At 50.2% G+C, this 15,133-nt stretch overlaps 1 protein-coding gene across 1 annotated transcript in view; it reads left to right on the plus strand.

The window, feature by feature from the left end:
- Positions 1-15,133, plus strand: part of LOC125739308 (leucine-rich repeat-containing G-protein coupled receptor 5-like) — a 31,729-nt gene that overhangs the window by 10,183 nt on the left and 6,413 nt on the right. Inside the window, exons 2-13 of the mRNA XM_049009280.1 lie at positions 1,296-1,367; positions 4,574-4,645; positions 5,110-5,181; positions 10,851-11,066; positions 11,629-11,700; positions 12,804-12,872; positions 12,955-13,026; positions 13,867-13,938; positions 14,028-14,096; positions 14,370-14,441; positions 14,840-14,905; positions 15,001-15,072. Of these exons, the coding sequence (XP_048865237.1) occupies positions 1,296-1,367; positions 4,574-4,645; positions 5,110-5,181; positions 10,851-11,066; positions 11,629-11,700; positions 12,804-12,872; positions 12,955-13,026; positions 13,867-13,938; positions 14,028-14,096; positions 14,370-14,441; positions 14,840-14,905; positions 15,001-15,072 (996 nt within the window). The remainder of the gene's footprint in view (positions 1-1,295; positions 1,368-4,573; positions 4,646-5,109; positions 5,182-10,850; positions 11,067-11,628; positions 11,701-12,803; positions 12,873-12,954; positions 13,027-13,866; positions 13,939-14,027; positions 14,097-14,369; positions 14,442-14,839; positions 14,906-15,000; positions 15,073-15,133) is intronic.

Below are 15,133 nucleotides of genomic sequence, written 5' to 3' on the forward strand. Positions count from 1 at the left end.
TCCACGTACGCGTTTCCCATCGCGAGCTTGCAGAGAACGTAGGATCACAGGATTTTTGCTCACGTGCAGTTACTTCGCTTGGAGTTTGTTCGGGTGCCGTCTCTCAGAGCCGTGCAGCCATCTTGACGCCTTCTGCACTGCAGAAGTTCCTGAGAACGTTCCACCAGAATGAGTAATAGCATCTTTAAACTTAGCATTTTGCCTCAGGATTTCAGAGGAACGTACAAAGCAGCAAACGCTTGTAAACGATCAGAATAATTAGGTAACGACACAACTGTTGATGGCTGCAAAGAAATTATTCCACTCTGACATGGTAACAGCAGACACTTTTGTTGTTGCTGCTTCAAACAGTTTTTTTTGTAAATAGAAGTCAGTTTAAGTGTTAGATCTGGAGAAGGGGTTACATCTGGAAGGTAACTTTAAAAACACTTCGGTATGCAGTTAGTTGGAACACGCAGAGAAATTGGAGGGACGGTTTTTCGGAAGCTGGAATGCTGTTGTTCAAAGTCCAGGCCTGATTCTGCGGCTGTTGAACATTGAAGCGTCTTTGTTTAAGGTCGTGCTGCAGTGACATACGACACGATTATTTCAAATGACAAAGTATCCCAGAAATGGCCCAGATCAAACACAAGATCCTTCACCTGATTCTCCTCTATCTTTTCCCGGCTCTTTGCTCTTGATGTTCATGGTCTGTTCATCTTCTTGTGTGGGTTGAAGGAGCTTGGTTGCATATTTGAGGTTACGGCCCGATGACCTGAAAGTTTCCCATTCAAGACCATGTTAAACTACATAACAGCACTAACCGTGAATTGCTCCAGTTAGACATTATTATCTGCTATTACCAGCAACATCTTAGAATGTATAATGGGTGTGGAGGGTTAGAAATTGTTCTGAGCCGATTTTGAAGAGAGTATGACATGCACCTAAAGTCTGATAGTCTTCACAAATGAAAAATAAACTGGCAGAACGCTCTAGCAAGCTGGTGTGTCATCGGAGTATGAACTCAACTAACGAAGATTTGTTGCTGTAGTTTTCTGTGACGTGGTACGTTCACAATCAGTCAGGTTCATCTCCAAGGGTCTATCTCTAGAATTTGCCCACTGAATGCTGGGCCCTCTGCTGTTTCGACTCAATGGCTTCAATTATATTTATATATGAGTACATTACTGGAGGAATCGGCAAGCGGGATGCTAGCAGGTTTAGTGCTGTGCTGTCCTTTTCTCTGTCTGCATGAATCGGGGAAGGCAGGCCTTGGCACTGCAAGCTGACCACCCTCCCTCTGCTTCCCCCCACAGAGACCTCAGTATGAACAACTTCACGCTGCTCTGGGCAGGGGCCCTTGGTCACCTCCGTTTCCTGGAAGAACTGTGAGTATAGGGCTGCAGCGGCGAGACATGGCAGCATGGGCATGTGGGGGGAGTCGCGTGGGGTTACTGTAACAGCAGCGGGCTGGGGCAGGAGGGCCGTCGAGCTCCAGGAACTCCAGGATGTCCCGCCCATGCTCCTAGACAAGCTGGCCAGGTGACAGGCAGTCAAATGCTCATTTCAGACCTCTCATAAACAGGTAACATCAAGCAATATCCGACATACAAAAATGAACCACTGGGGGACTAAACTCAGTCAGGGACTTAAATACAAAAACTGAATGGGGTGATGACAAGCAGGAGTGAGACAGACAATTAACCAATTGGGGAGGATGCAGGACAACGAGCAATCAGGGAAACACACAAGGGCAGGCAACAGGTGGGACTAATTCACTCTACACTAAGGGAACAACAGACAGGTAGAAACACAAGCATGAAACCAAAATCAAGTGCAAAATCACCAGACACAGGGCCTAGAATACTCATGCAAATGAAACACTAGGGAGTAAAATACAAAAACAGAGGAGGGAGGATTCAAACACACAACAGAGAGGTTAACAGCTGCATGCTTAGTTCATTGAGCCATGCAGCCAACAGGAACCAGGGGGGACACTACAGACTGGGACAACGGGGAAAAGGACACAGACTGGCACAACAGGAGCTGACCCTGACAAAGGGAGGAGGGTCTGTGGGTTCAGATTAGAGGGGGATAAGATGAGACCTTCAAGCCATTTGCTTTTTTTAAAATATTGTGGGCAGTTTTGAGGTAGGTCTCTCACCCGCTCTTCTTGGTTCTGCAAGTGGTAGAATGCTGGAAACCAGTATAGCGCCCAACATGCCTGTCCTTCAGTGCTGCTGGGAATTGAGGACCGCAGGTGGAGGATGGTGGCACCATGCTTGTGAGCTTCTCCGTCACACTCACAAAATCAAAACGTAGATGTATATTCCAATATATTTTTCCAGGGAATATTTGGTTGTTTATAACTGAAGACTTGAGATTGACCTCGTCCTGTAGGGATTGTTGCTGCCCCAGGACCGGATTGGCTTCTGTTCCTTATCGATACTGAGTTTACTGGATCTATGAGCGTTGAATATAAAGTCAGCATGTGAAAGAGCCCACATGCAGCCAGGCAGGGACGGCCTGCAGAGGCTCCATGGATCCGGGGAAGGGAAACATGAAGATTGATCAAAGCTCATCTCTGGCTTGGGCAGTGTGCATGGTTGGGGTCACATTAGGAGTGGCGATGTCTTCCTGCCTCGTGAGGGAGTCGTGCAGAAAAGTGAATGTCCATGTATAACTTCTACGTCCTACATAGTTAAAGCTGTCCAGGAGCTCAATCTCAGGCCAGCTTTTCTTTTTCAGTCGACGGAGTTTTATGATCGCGCTTGTAAAACCGGGCAGTTAAATTTCCCCAGCAAGTTCCCGTCCTAACTATGTGGTTTCATAAACCCTTTTTATTTACTTGATCTCCTCAAAGGTGAGTGGAGGGGCAGAGGATAGGCAAACAGCGCAATAAAGTTCCAGGCATCATGACCTCGGCTGAAAGGCGCAGGTGTGTAGGATGGGTCATCATTAGTTTTTCTTGACCAACAAACTAAACAGGGGTGACCTAATTGCTCTCTAGATGCATTAGCAAATTTTGGGATTTACAGTGAGTTGCAGCAAAGACAATCATTTCATCAGTTCATCTTGGACTGGATTCAGGATTTTAAAAAAATATTTTCTGTATAACAAAGCTTTACCAAATTATCTTGAGGCTTCCTCTTGATAACATCAACGAACCGTGCCGTTTTCCGTTGAATTAGTCAAAACAAAGACATGCCTTTAGCAGAATGTGGATTTCTCAATGACTTAATGTAGTGACCATTTACATGTGTCTGGTGGGCACACGGCCGTGTGTATCGCACTAATCTGTTAATCAGCGAATATGCCGATGCATTTGAATCATACACACCAAACCTCCAGATGTAAGCATTTATGCCCAATATAAAAAGATGAGGAAACTTAACTTGCATCTGTCGAAATCTCTCTGGTAAAATAAGAGCAGCGTCTCTCGATTTATTGAAATATTGTTGAATTTTGTCAGCACTCGCTGCCCCCGCACCCCGTCCCTGTTTGACACAGGGTCTGGGTTTCCAAAACCTTTTTCTCTTGGCTTTGCCTAGATGACATTTACCACCAATACGGTACAAACGACGCTTCCTCAACAGAGTGCTTTAGTGCATTATTGATACCTGCTGGTTCATGACCCACGGACCGGGCCTGTTTGGCAGGCCCATGAAGAATTTAGCACAGGTGGGTGTTTCGGTGAGACTTGGGGTCTTTCTGAGGCCAGTGCAGCTTCTCGGCTCCACAGAGAGCTGGTCCTACCTGTTGACTCGTGCTGCTTTAGACGCCATTCGTGCAGCCGGGCTAACGGGGGACATCATTTGGCTGAGTATCCTGAAGCGGCAGCGCTTTTCCAGACTGGACACACGGACGTGTTGGGCATTACGGGGGTTAGCAGGCCTCAGTGTGGCTGAGGAACCTGTGGGATCTTTGCTGCCGCTCATCTCCAGCCTCAGTGGATCTTCTCAATGTCCCAGTGCTCACGTGACGCAGGCGTAAATCGCTGACTGTCCACCTGCAAAAACTGAGTGACGTCTGGGACATAATGGCCGTAGAATCCAGCTCCGGACCCCAGACTCAACTACGGAAGGACAGAGAGAAGCCCCAACACCCCAGAAGGAGCCTATCATCTTCAGAAGACAATGAACGATTGAAAAGTTGTATCCCGTACCCGGAGCATTTTTATTGAGGAAATTCGATTTTATTTGCTTTCTTATCCCAATACATTTATTTACATAAGAGCTGTAATCTTTAAATCTTAAGCCGCTTATTTGCAATTTATATGTAAATATCAATTTAATATGTACCGCCGTTGCCCTGGAACGCAGCTACCATGGCTGTGTACTGTGCTGACTGCCCAGTGTCCCACAGAAAGGAGGTCTGTTTATCTATTGTTCATTGTGAACAACGTGTTCGCCTCGCTTGTTTGCCCTGGGAGGAGGAAGAGGGAGCATTTTTGAGTATTCTCTCATGTGTTGGCACCTACCATTCAGCATTATCTGAATCGCTTCTCTTCACAGTTTAATTAACTCCACATGGCATGAAAACCAACTCGATTGTGTGTGAGTGTGTGTTGTTCTGTTTCCTGCTGCCCCTACAGGCGACTTGCGGGGAATGAACTGAGCCACATTCCTGCCGGAGCTTTCTCTGGTCTTGTCAGCCTCAAAGTGCTGTAAGTATGCTGCCCGAACCGCGGCTGCCCTTTAAGAGTGACACCCACCGGGCGAGTGTCAGAGGCAGCGTCCGTGGAGAGAGGCATGGACATCCAGAGGGCTCTAGTGGGATCAAGGGGAATAATTAACATAAGGTTACAGATTTTTAACATGTGCATATTTGTCCATTTTCTGACTGTGTGACCTGGTGACAGGGTAGCAATAAAGCCATCCCAGAAAATGCTTATGTTTTCTGTAAATATGAATCAGTGACGCTGACTGGGCATGTTCCTTCACAATAACAGGGAATTATTCTTGGCACGGTGCTTGCAGTGATATACTTGCTGCTGTGTATTGTATACTTGTATATTTTTTTGTAAAACCATTAATTTCTTCTTGTTCTTAAGCGATTGGGCTGTACACACCTTGGGATGAGCTGGAGAAGGGAGGTCGTAACTTTTGTCCCCTCTGGGCTCCCATACAGGATGCTGCAGAACAACCAGCTCTGGCAGGTCCCCAGTGAGTCGCTGCAGCCCCTACGGAACCTGCAGTCCCTGTGAGTGTGAGGTGGAGTCCTGTGAGGGGGGAGTCCTGTGAGGGGGTGCCCTGTGAGAGGGAGCGCTGTGAGGGGGAGCGCTGTGAGGGGGGGCCCTTTGAGGGGGAGCCCTGTTAGGAGGAGTCCTGTGAGGGGGAGTCCTGTGAGGGGGTGCCCTGTGAGAGGGAGCGCTGTGAGGGGGGAGTCCTGTGAGGGGGAGTCCTGTGAGGGGGTGCCCTGTGAGAGGGAGCGCTGTGAGGGGGGAGTCCTGTGAGGGGGAGTCCTGTGAGGGGGAGCGCTGTGAGGGGGAGCGCTGTGAGGGGGAGTCCTGTGAGGGGGAGTCCTGTGAGGGGGAGTCCTGTGAGAGGGAGCGCTGTGAGGGGGAGTCCTGTGAGAGGGAGCGCTGTGAGGGGGAGCGCTGTGAGGGGGAGTCCTGTGAGGGGGGAGTCCTGTGAGAGGGAGCGCTGTGAGGGGGAGCGCTGTGAGGGGGAGCGCTGTGAGGGGGAGTCCTGTAAGGGGGAGCCCTGTTAGGAGGAGTCCTGTGAGGGGGAGTCCTGTAAGGGGGAGCCCTGTGTGGGGGAGCCCTTTGAGGGGGATCCCTTTGAGGGTGAGTCCTGTTAGTAGGAGTCCTGTAAGGGGGAGTCCTGTGAAGGGGAGCCCTTTGAGGGGGAGTCCTGTTAGGAGGAGTCCTGTAAGGGGGAGTCCTGTGAAGGGGAGCCCTTTGAGGGGGAGTCCTGTTAGGAGGAGTCCTTTAAGGGTGAGCCCTGTAAGGGGGAGTCCTGTGAAGGGTAGCCCTGTAAGGGGGAGCGCTGTGAGGGGGAGTCCTGTGAGGGGGAGTCCTGTGAGGGGGAGTCCTGTGAGAGGGAGCGCTGTGAGGGGGAGTCCTGTGAGAGGGAGCGCTGTGAGGGGGAGCGCTGTGAGGGGGAGCGCTGTGAGGGGGAGTCCTGTGAGGGGGGAGTCCTGTGAGAGGGAGCGCTGTGAGGGGGAGCGCTGTGAGGGGGAGCGCTGTGAGGGGGAGTCCTGTAAGGGGGAGCCCTGTTAGGAGGAGTCCTGTGAGGGGGAGTCCTGTAAGGGGGAGCCCTGTGTGGGGGATCCCTTTGAGGGTGAGTCCTGTTAGTAGGAGTCCTGTAAGGGGGAGTCCTGTGAAGGGGAGCCCTTTGAGGGGGAGTCCTGTTAGGAGGAGTCCTGTAAGGGGGAGTCCTGTGAAGGGGAGCCCTTTGAGGGGGAGTCCTGTTAGGAGGAGTCCTTTAAGGGTGAGCCCTGTAAGGGGGAGTCCTGTGAAGGGTAGCCCTGTAAGGGGGAGCGCTGTGAGGGGGAGTCCTGTGAGGGGGAGTCCTGTGAGAGGGAGTCCTGTGAGAGGGAGCGCTGTGAGGGGGAGTCCTGTGAGGGGGAGTCCTGTGAGGGGGGAGTCCTGTGAGAGGGAGCCCTGTTAGGAGGAGTCCTGTGAGGGGGAGTCCTGTGAGGGGGAGCGCTGTGAGGGGGAGTCCTGTGAGAGGGAGCGCTGTGAGGGGGAGCGCTGTGAGGGGGAGCGCTGTGAGGGGGAGTCCTGTGAGGGGGGAGTCCTGTGAGAGGGAGCGCTGTGAGGGGGAGCGCTGTGAGGGGGAGCGCTGTGAGGGGGAGTCCTGTAAGGGGGAGCCCTGTTAGGAGGAGTCCTGTGAGGGGGAGTCCTGTAAGGGGGAGCCCTGTGTGGGGGATCCCTTTGAGGGTGAGTCCTGTTAGTAGGAGTCCTGTAAGGGGGAGTCCTGTGAAGGGGAGCCCTTTGAGGGGGAGTCCTGTTAGGAGGAGTCCTGTAAGGGGGAGTCCTGTGAAGGGGAGCCCTTTGAGGGGGAGTCCTGTTAGGAGGAGTCCTTTAAGGGTGAGCCCTGTAAGGGGGAGTCCTGTGAAGGGTAGCCCTGTAAGGGGGAGCGCTGTGAGGGGGAGTCCTGTGAGGGGGAGTCCTGTGAGAGGGAGTCCTGTGAAGGGTAGCCCTGTAAGGGGGAGCGCTGTGAGGGGGAGCGCTGTGAGGGGGAGTCCTGTGAGGGGGGAGCCCTGTTAGGAGGAGTCCTGTGAGGTGGAGTCCTGTGAGGTAGCCCCGTCCCACGTGGCCCTCACAGTGCCTGACGACTGGTCTTTTATCTGCCTTAGGATTTCTGAGTGGCCTGGCTCTTTCATTAACATATGAAGAATGAATGGATGGTTGGAATACAGGGTAAAAGCTGTGTTAGCTGTGTTACAGATATCTCATTCAGAAGTTAAAGTAGGGTGGGTGAGTGAATTCTGAACATTCTGATCTGAAATCAGTCCCCAAGGGATGTTTTGGAGGTTAGATCATCTACGGTCTCCTTAGGTGAACAGATATTTGGCCGGCGCCTGGCTGGGGCATTTGCTGCGGGAACCAGACCACTAGGGGGCGCTGGCAGGGTGCTGTAGTACTGCATACTTGCCTTGTGCTGCCATTTGCTTAAAGCGTTGTCAGTCATGCTAGTGGAGCACCTGGCATGATCAGGAAAGCGTAAGAGAAGCATAAAAAAAGCATATGAAAGATCTATCTTTGACTATAATTAACTATGAGCCTGTGACTGAGTATATGTGTGTACGGGCTTCCTGTTATGGTGAAGAACATCACACACTGTAACATGGGTGTCCCGCAATAGGCTCCAGGCCATTGACCCAGAATGCTGTTACTGACGGTGGATATTTTCCGTTTGGTAACACCATCTGCTATCTCTTCGGCACGCCTCTGGAGGGAGCCGTTGCAATGTGTCATTCGGCCCCTTGTAGATGAGGATGCTGGTTAAAGCAGATCAACATCAGTGATGCAGAGTCAGATTCGGCGGTTTGGATAGTCGCTCTACAGGGGTGGCTGACAGGCGCGAAAGGCCTCAGGCTCATAAGTCAAAGTTTGCCAGTCCAAGTCCCAGTAGGGTCCCCGTTACGGTGAGGTTTTCAGCCCTGAATTATCTGATTAAACTGTCCTGCCGTTAAAAGTTGCTTTGCATAAAAGGGTCCTTCAGGCAGGGAGACGGAGGGCCACGAAGGAAGGCACGCACGCCGGCATACAGCCTCCCTTTGTGCGACGCTGCCCTTGGGGGCCTGAGTGAGCGCTGCTGACGTCGGCCGGGCTTCCTCACTCCCGCTCCATCACGCCATGGTGTTCCGAGGGCCCGGTCCCCCACGCGCCTGGCCAGTCGGGCGGTGCGGACGCGTGGCCCAAGGTAAACAGCGATCAGCACTGTTTATGGATCCCAGCCGCTGAGTCGCCGTGGTGAGCACGGCTAGCGCGCTACGCCAGGACCCCAGAGTCCATCCTGCCGCATGCCCAAAACAAATGTCAGCACTTTGGGGGGAGGGGAGGGCGGAAATCACTACCATGCCGCTGAGGAATGTGAAGACCTCCCAGCTCCACTGTTCCTTTCTGGGAGGAACCACTGAGATGTTCATCGGCCCCCCCACCACTGATGGACCACTGCAGCACCCACTTTGTTTATTAAACAGAAATGTAAACAAAGCAAGCGATGCAAACGGCTGAGTAATGAAAGTATTTCACTGCGCATGTAGCAGTAGGCCACGAATATGACGTAGCCCTAGTCCCCTCCCCCCTGAACCGGCAGACAGAAGCTGGTTTACAGGATCCAAGCTGCTGGATCCCAGCGCCTCTTCTGGGGTGGGGAGCATCAGATTAGGGGATATACTATAGCAAAGACCCGCAGGATGTGGGGAGGGAGGTCTCCAGCCCACCCTCACTCATCCCTTCACACAGCTGCAATTGGCCCATATGCTGAGATTGGTAAATTCCAGCCTGGAACCCGGATCTTGGGGCTCTGGGGCAGGGACCGACACAAATCAGCAAATCAGTAGCAGGGTGGGAATTTCTGCATTTAAAACAGCATTTAAAACCTTGACAGTTTTCTGAGGTTGTCTCCTGTCTGCTACCTCTAACTGCCCCACTGCAAATCCCTTAGGTGCCAGTTATTTTAAATGATTTACAGTAAAACAGCAGCACAGATTCACTGGGAGCAGAATGAGCCACTGCAGCTTCGTATTCCAGCTGGGATTGGTCAAATCGCTCCGGTGACAGGTTCGGCTCGGCACGTGAAGGGAGCCGAGAGGTGGCTTTATTTAAAGGGGAGATCTGACCTGCTGCTGATCAAAGAACAGTGACTTTCACTGGAATCAGGCAGTGCAGCAGTGCAGGACGTGACCTGGAGCTTTCTAGTCGAAGTCTGATGTGGGGACAGTCAGTGCCTCACTGGCACTGCGGTATGTGCACGGTGGCTCTGACTGACGTGCGGGTAGCTCCAGATCACGCTGCCCCTGGCTAACCACTGATTCCAGGCTCCATCAACAGAGTGCGTCTGTCTGGCCCCCGCAGTGTCATCCAGGCTCTTCCTCCCTGGCGTTCGCTCACATTCTGGGGGCCAAGTTAAACCTTTCCCTCTGACACTCTGGGTTGTGAATCCATACTGAATACGGTGTTTTCAGCCCATTCCAATACTGAGACCACAGGACAATTAGGAGTACAGTGATAAGTTTATCTGCTCCGAGGTTCTTCTCTTCCTGGATTCCGTGCTTTGTGTGGCCACATTATCTGTGTTATAGCTCTGTTTCCTTCTAGCTAATTTTATAGCACTAAAGATATTCCTCATCAGAAATCTAAACTCGCAGCCTTCCACCTAGAAGGGTTTTGTACTAATTTTGCCATTACACTTAGCTGAGACACGCTCAATATTATCCATTTAAGCAACAGGGAATCAAGTAAAGGCTCATGTAAAAAGTTCGACATGAGCTTTGACTCCGCAGGAATGGAATACATATCTTTGGACTGGGGGATTCCCAGCTAAAACATAGAGACCTGGTTCCCAAGCAGTTCATTTGCTTTCCCTGTGCTAAGGGCGAACTTGAAGACCGTTCAGGTTCGCTCCATAAGACCTTGTGTAGAGATAATGCCTACAGCTGAAACTGGATTCCAGCTTCATGGTACCAACATTGGAGACAATTTTCCTAAGACAGTGCGATCCAAATTAAATTACAGATCGATGCACTGGGCTTCGAGTTCTCCAGCCCATATATTGACCAGTAGGCATGTTCATTCAAATTCGTCCAACTGGTTTCCAAATAAAACAAAAACACCCTGTCAGATGTTTACTAAAAGTGTGTCAGGGGTTGACAGTTGACTGTGAGGTGGCCTTGTTCACAGTGAGGCAGGGAAGCAGTAGACTGTTAGGCGGCCTTGTTCACAGTGAGGCAGGGAAGCAGTAGACTGTTAGGCGGCCTTGTTCACAGTGAGGCAGGGAAGCAGTAGACTGTTAGGCGGCCTTGTTCACAGTGAGGCAGGGAAGCAGTAGACTGTTAGGCGGCCTTGTTCACAGTGAGACAGGGAAGCAGTAGACTGTTAGGCGGCCTTGTTCACAGTGAGGCAGTGAAGCAGTAGATTGTGAGGTGGCCTTGTTCACAGTGAGGCAGGGAAGCAGTAGATTGTGAGGTGGCCTTGTTCACAGTGAGGCTGAAAGGCAGGGAAACAGTTGACTGTGAGTAGGCCTTGTTCACAGCGAAGTGGTGAGGCAGGGAAGCAGTGCCTTGTTCACAGTGAGGCAGAAAGGCAAAGAAGCAGCTGGACTTGGAGCTGTAGCATCTGGGGGGTGTCTTAGTATGTCTGTCATGAGGCAGAGACACCCACCCTGATGGAGGTGCCGTGTTTCCCCCTCCTCCAGCCGCCTGGACGCCAACCGCATCGTCAGTGTGCCACCCAGCTCCTTTGACGGCCTGCTGTCCCTGCGGCACCTTTGGCTAGATGACAACGCCCTGACGGAGGTGCCCGTCCCAGCCCTGGCGGGACTCTCCTCCCTGCAGGCCATGACTCTCGCCCTCAATAGAATCAACCACATCCCCGACGGCGCCTTTGCTAACCTCACCAGCCTGGTGGTCCTGTGAGTGCCGCCGCCCTCCCTCTCTGCCGCTAGCCTTTATACGGACACTGAACCCTCAACTGCCACTTGTTTCCCACATCGTTTTATTAGCGAGGAAAGGCAGTAAAATGTGGGTTTGAAGCCACATGCCATCGAAGTGTGAAAAAAGGGACCCTGTGTGGTTTGCTGGGGCCTTTGTACTGGGAGGGGTGGGTGCTGCAGTGGGAGTGACTCTTCTGGATGTTTCCGGAGCAGGAAGTCAGCGCCCACCACCCATTTCCAATCAGCAGACGGTCAAAGTGCCCCCCCCCACGCATACCTTTACTTATACAAATGTATATGTGTACTCCTGAAGTCTAGCAGGTTGCTGTAGATCATGGTTGTTAAAATTCTTTGCCCACTAGGCTGTCGTGGATAAGAAATGCCGCTTTATTTTTAAACACTCTATAGTCTAATGTCTATAAAGTGCCAAATCTGGTGGGTTGCAGTCTTTAAAAGCTTGCAGCTGTTGCTCAGCCAGGAAGGCCCATCCTGGGTGGGGAATGCTCTGTTCCACTGAATGTTCCTTCCTGTTCCTCCACAGACACCTCCATAACAACAGAATCCACACCCTGGGGAAGAAGTGCTTTGATGGCCTTCAGAGTCTGGAGACCTTGTACGTTGGACTGTAATTTGGGTTTGAGTTCTCCTAACCGTGCTTCGTCGGCAGCGAGATGGTGGTATGAAATGTTCTATCAAAAGGTCATATCATTTGTCTGTACGACTGATCAGTTCAAATCATATTTAGTGTAAATAAATCTGTATGGTCCATGAAGCTTACTTAGAAGATTCTACTGATGTGGCTGCATGGTGCATTGTATTAAATCCTTCACATGACATTTTCTGTTGCTAAAAAATCACTGGTACATTGTCCAAATTAACCAAGGACCCCAAAGCATTTGGTAAAAGTTGTCCGCAGCACTGCCTGTAAGTGGTTTATGTTCACAATGAGTCATAATCACTGTCATGACCAGTGTGGCATGTTTCTTGATTTTTTTCACTACAGCCAGACTTCGTCCAGATACTATTTCATTGTTACCTCCATGTCTTTTAATATCTGTCTGTCCAAGAGGTGACTTTACAGACCTTGAGAGATGCTTTCAGCTTTCGGGAAACCAGAGAAGGTCACATAGCCAGAATTTCGGGAAACATCACTAACAAAAGCAGATCTTACCGGTTACTCTGCAGACTTTAACTTTCGTTATGTTAGCCACCATTTAGTGACACTTGCGGAGGTTTTAACAAGGAAGAAGTGAGACAGAGAACAGAGGGAGGCGTGCAAAAATGAAAACCATGTGAGGGCCCGAGAGCGGCCCCATGCATGAGCAGAGGAGTGGCCCCTCAAGGGCCACAAATGGATTAGGAGACCCTGATTCTGCTTTCTATGTAGATGCAGGATTTCCAGTAAACCATACCAAGCCTCATTTAGCATTTTAAATTATTTCTCAAAACTGTAATGGAAGAGCGGTTAATGATGCGTATAGATCAAAGGGATTGTTGTGTAAGAGTTTCGTGTTTTAAATCACATTCACTTTTGTTAAGCATTTTTAAGAGCTCTATGATCTATGCATTTGTGTGTCATCCTGAAAAAAGTTGTACAAATGTGGACTGCTTTGTCAATGTGTCTGACAAACTTAAGCCTGCGTGATTTTTATCGCCAGTTTTTGCTGAGAGTGGCTTAATGTTCAAGAACCATCTAATATTTTCAATGTGCTGCAGGGACTTGAACTATAACAGCTTGGTGGACTTCCCTGTTGCCGTCAAAGCCCTCCCTAACCTGAAGGAGCTGTGAGTATCCAGAGTGCACTGTGACCACCATGTCACTTCCTGCTGCCCAGCCGATGTCACTCACCCTGATGCTCTGTTCCAGGGCATTTCACAGCAACAACATCCGGTCCATTCCAGAGCAGGCCTTTGTTGGGAATCCTTCACTGCTGACAATGTAGGTCTCCTTGTTTCCGTAGTAACAAACGTAACGTCTGTGTCAAACCATGTGTGAAGGTCACACTAAATGACACATTAGATCCATGTTTTCCTCTCTTGAGATTTTGTCCAGTCAAAATCAGGAATCAGAATCTTAGATGTGAGCTTAGATGTGATGCATACATATTGTGTTCATAACACCTGAGGAGAACCTCAGCTTTATCTGTGTCAATCATAGGTTTCATCTCAGTGAATGGTACCAGAAGCTTTTGCCTCCTGTTCGCCCTAACTCGGCCGTTTTCTAGAACATTCACTTTTGTAATCCATGGTTCAGATAAGGGAATTACGAGCTGTCAGCTCGTAAATGGCGTTCCTCCCAAACTTAATGGCTTAGCCTAATGAAGAGGCATGGCAGTGCTCCATCAGAGCTTAGACGGGGCTCACAAGGACCTTTTATAGCACACAGGGCTGCTTTACGCGCCGCTGGAAGGCTTTCTGCTCTGCCTTTAAAGGCCCTACGCAGGCTGTTACCTCTTTGAAACCAATGTTGGACAGAGCAGGACTTTCATCATTTGGCACCGTATTCTACTCCGGCATCTTTAACACTATAAATTGAAAGCCAGAGAGTCCGGCTCTGAATCAGAGCTGCTGTTAGTTGGCTGGTATGTGGCTTTGTGTACTGCGACACCATGTCCTTGATCAGAAGGTCACCAGTTCCAATCCCAGCGTTGGCGGAATGATTTTACCGTCGAGTCCCTGAGTAAGACCCCTGCGATCCAATTTCTGTCTCCAAGCAAAAATGTACGCTTTGGATAAAAGTGCATTTTTAAAATATAAATGATCTCTTTGCTTTGCACAGTTACTTCTATAACAACCCCATCCAGTCCGTTGGCAAGTCGGCCTTCCAGCTCCTTCCGGAGCTGCGCACATTGTGAGTTCACCTAACGACACGATGTCGTAAGCTGTTCGTGAACCTCCAACATCAGGTTCCCACTCTTACCTGCTCCATATTGCCCCCAGATCTCTGAACGGGGCCACGGAAATCACGGAGTTCCTGGACCTCACCGGTACCACGAGTCTGGAGAGCCTGTGAGTCGCGGCCGGCATATGCTGTGTTTCGCAGCCATCGTAAAGTTTACAAGCTCTGATGCTGCATGAAGACATAAAGCGAACCAGACCAGACCATTCCTAAGCACTCCACAATGTGACGCAAATAGAATTAATACAGTTTCTTCCCCTAGACCTAATTACCCTGAAGTGTGATTGATGACTTTGCTTTCCAAAATTTCAGTTGAGCACAAATTACTCTGAATCTCACAAGTATTTTTATGGTTCTAATGACTTTACTTTTAAACTGAGCAGAACCATCACTGGAGCGCGGATCTCCTCCCTCCCGAGCACCTTGTGCACCCAGTTACCCAAACTCAAAGTTCTGTGAGTGCCATGCTGATGTCATTCAAATTCTGTATACAGACGCTCCTCTACTTGCGAACGAGATACGTTCCGAACTGCTGTTCGTAACTTGAAATATTCGTAAGTCGTTATTCGACATCATTTTAATGGTGTACGCAAGTACAAAGAACTAGGATGCTGGGAGTTCGCACGCTACGCTGCTGCACGGCGGGAGCAGCGGCCAGAGGTCGTACTGGGCGGAATTGGTGCGCAGAAAAAAAATCGATGTTGCGGACAGGAAATGGGAGCCCAGTGAACACAATTTGGACTTACAGTCCTCTTCGTTCGTATGTAGATGAGCATCTGTACTTTCTATTTGCAAAGACTTCATACTTATGGCGAAAGATGTCCTGGTTTCTAATCGAAAGCTGTGCCTCCAGGGATCTTTCTTACAACTTAATCCAACACCTCCCCAGCTTCAGCGGTTGTGGAAACATCCAGACAATGTAAGACACACAAGAGTGGTCATGTGTCCTGAACTACTTCCCATGTGCAGTTCCTGTCCTCTGTGGAAGACCTCTGCTTCTCTTTTTCCCCACAGAAACCTGCATCACAACAAAATCCAAGAAGTTCTTTCAGGAACTTTCCAGGGTCTTCTGGCACTGAAATCTGTGTGAGTGTCCTCCTACTGCAGCTGCCACTGTTTAATGAAGTTTAGTACCTTACAGCAACTG

This window comes from Brienomyrus brachyistius, chromosome 3, assembly GCF_023856365.1.
Source record: "Brienomyrus brachyistius isolate T26 chromosome 3, BBRACH_0.4, whole genome shotgun sequence".
Lineage (NCBI taxonomy): Eukaryota > Metazoa > Chordata > Actinopteri > Osteoglossiformes > Mormyridae > Brienomyrus > Brienomyrus brachyistius.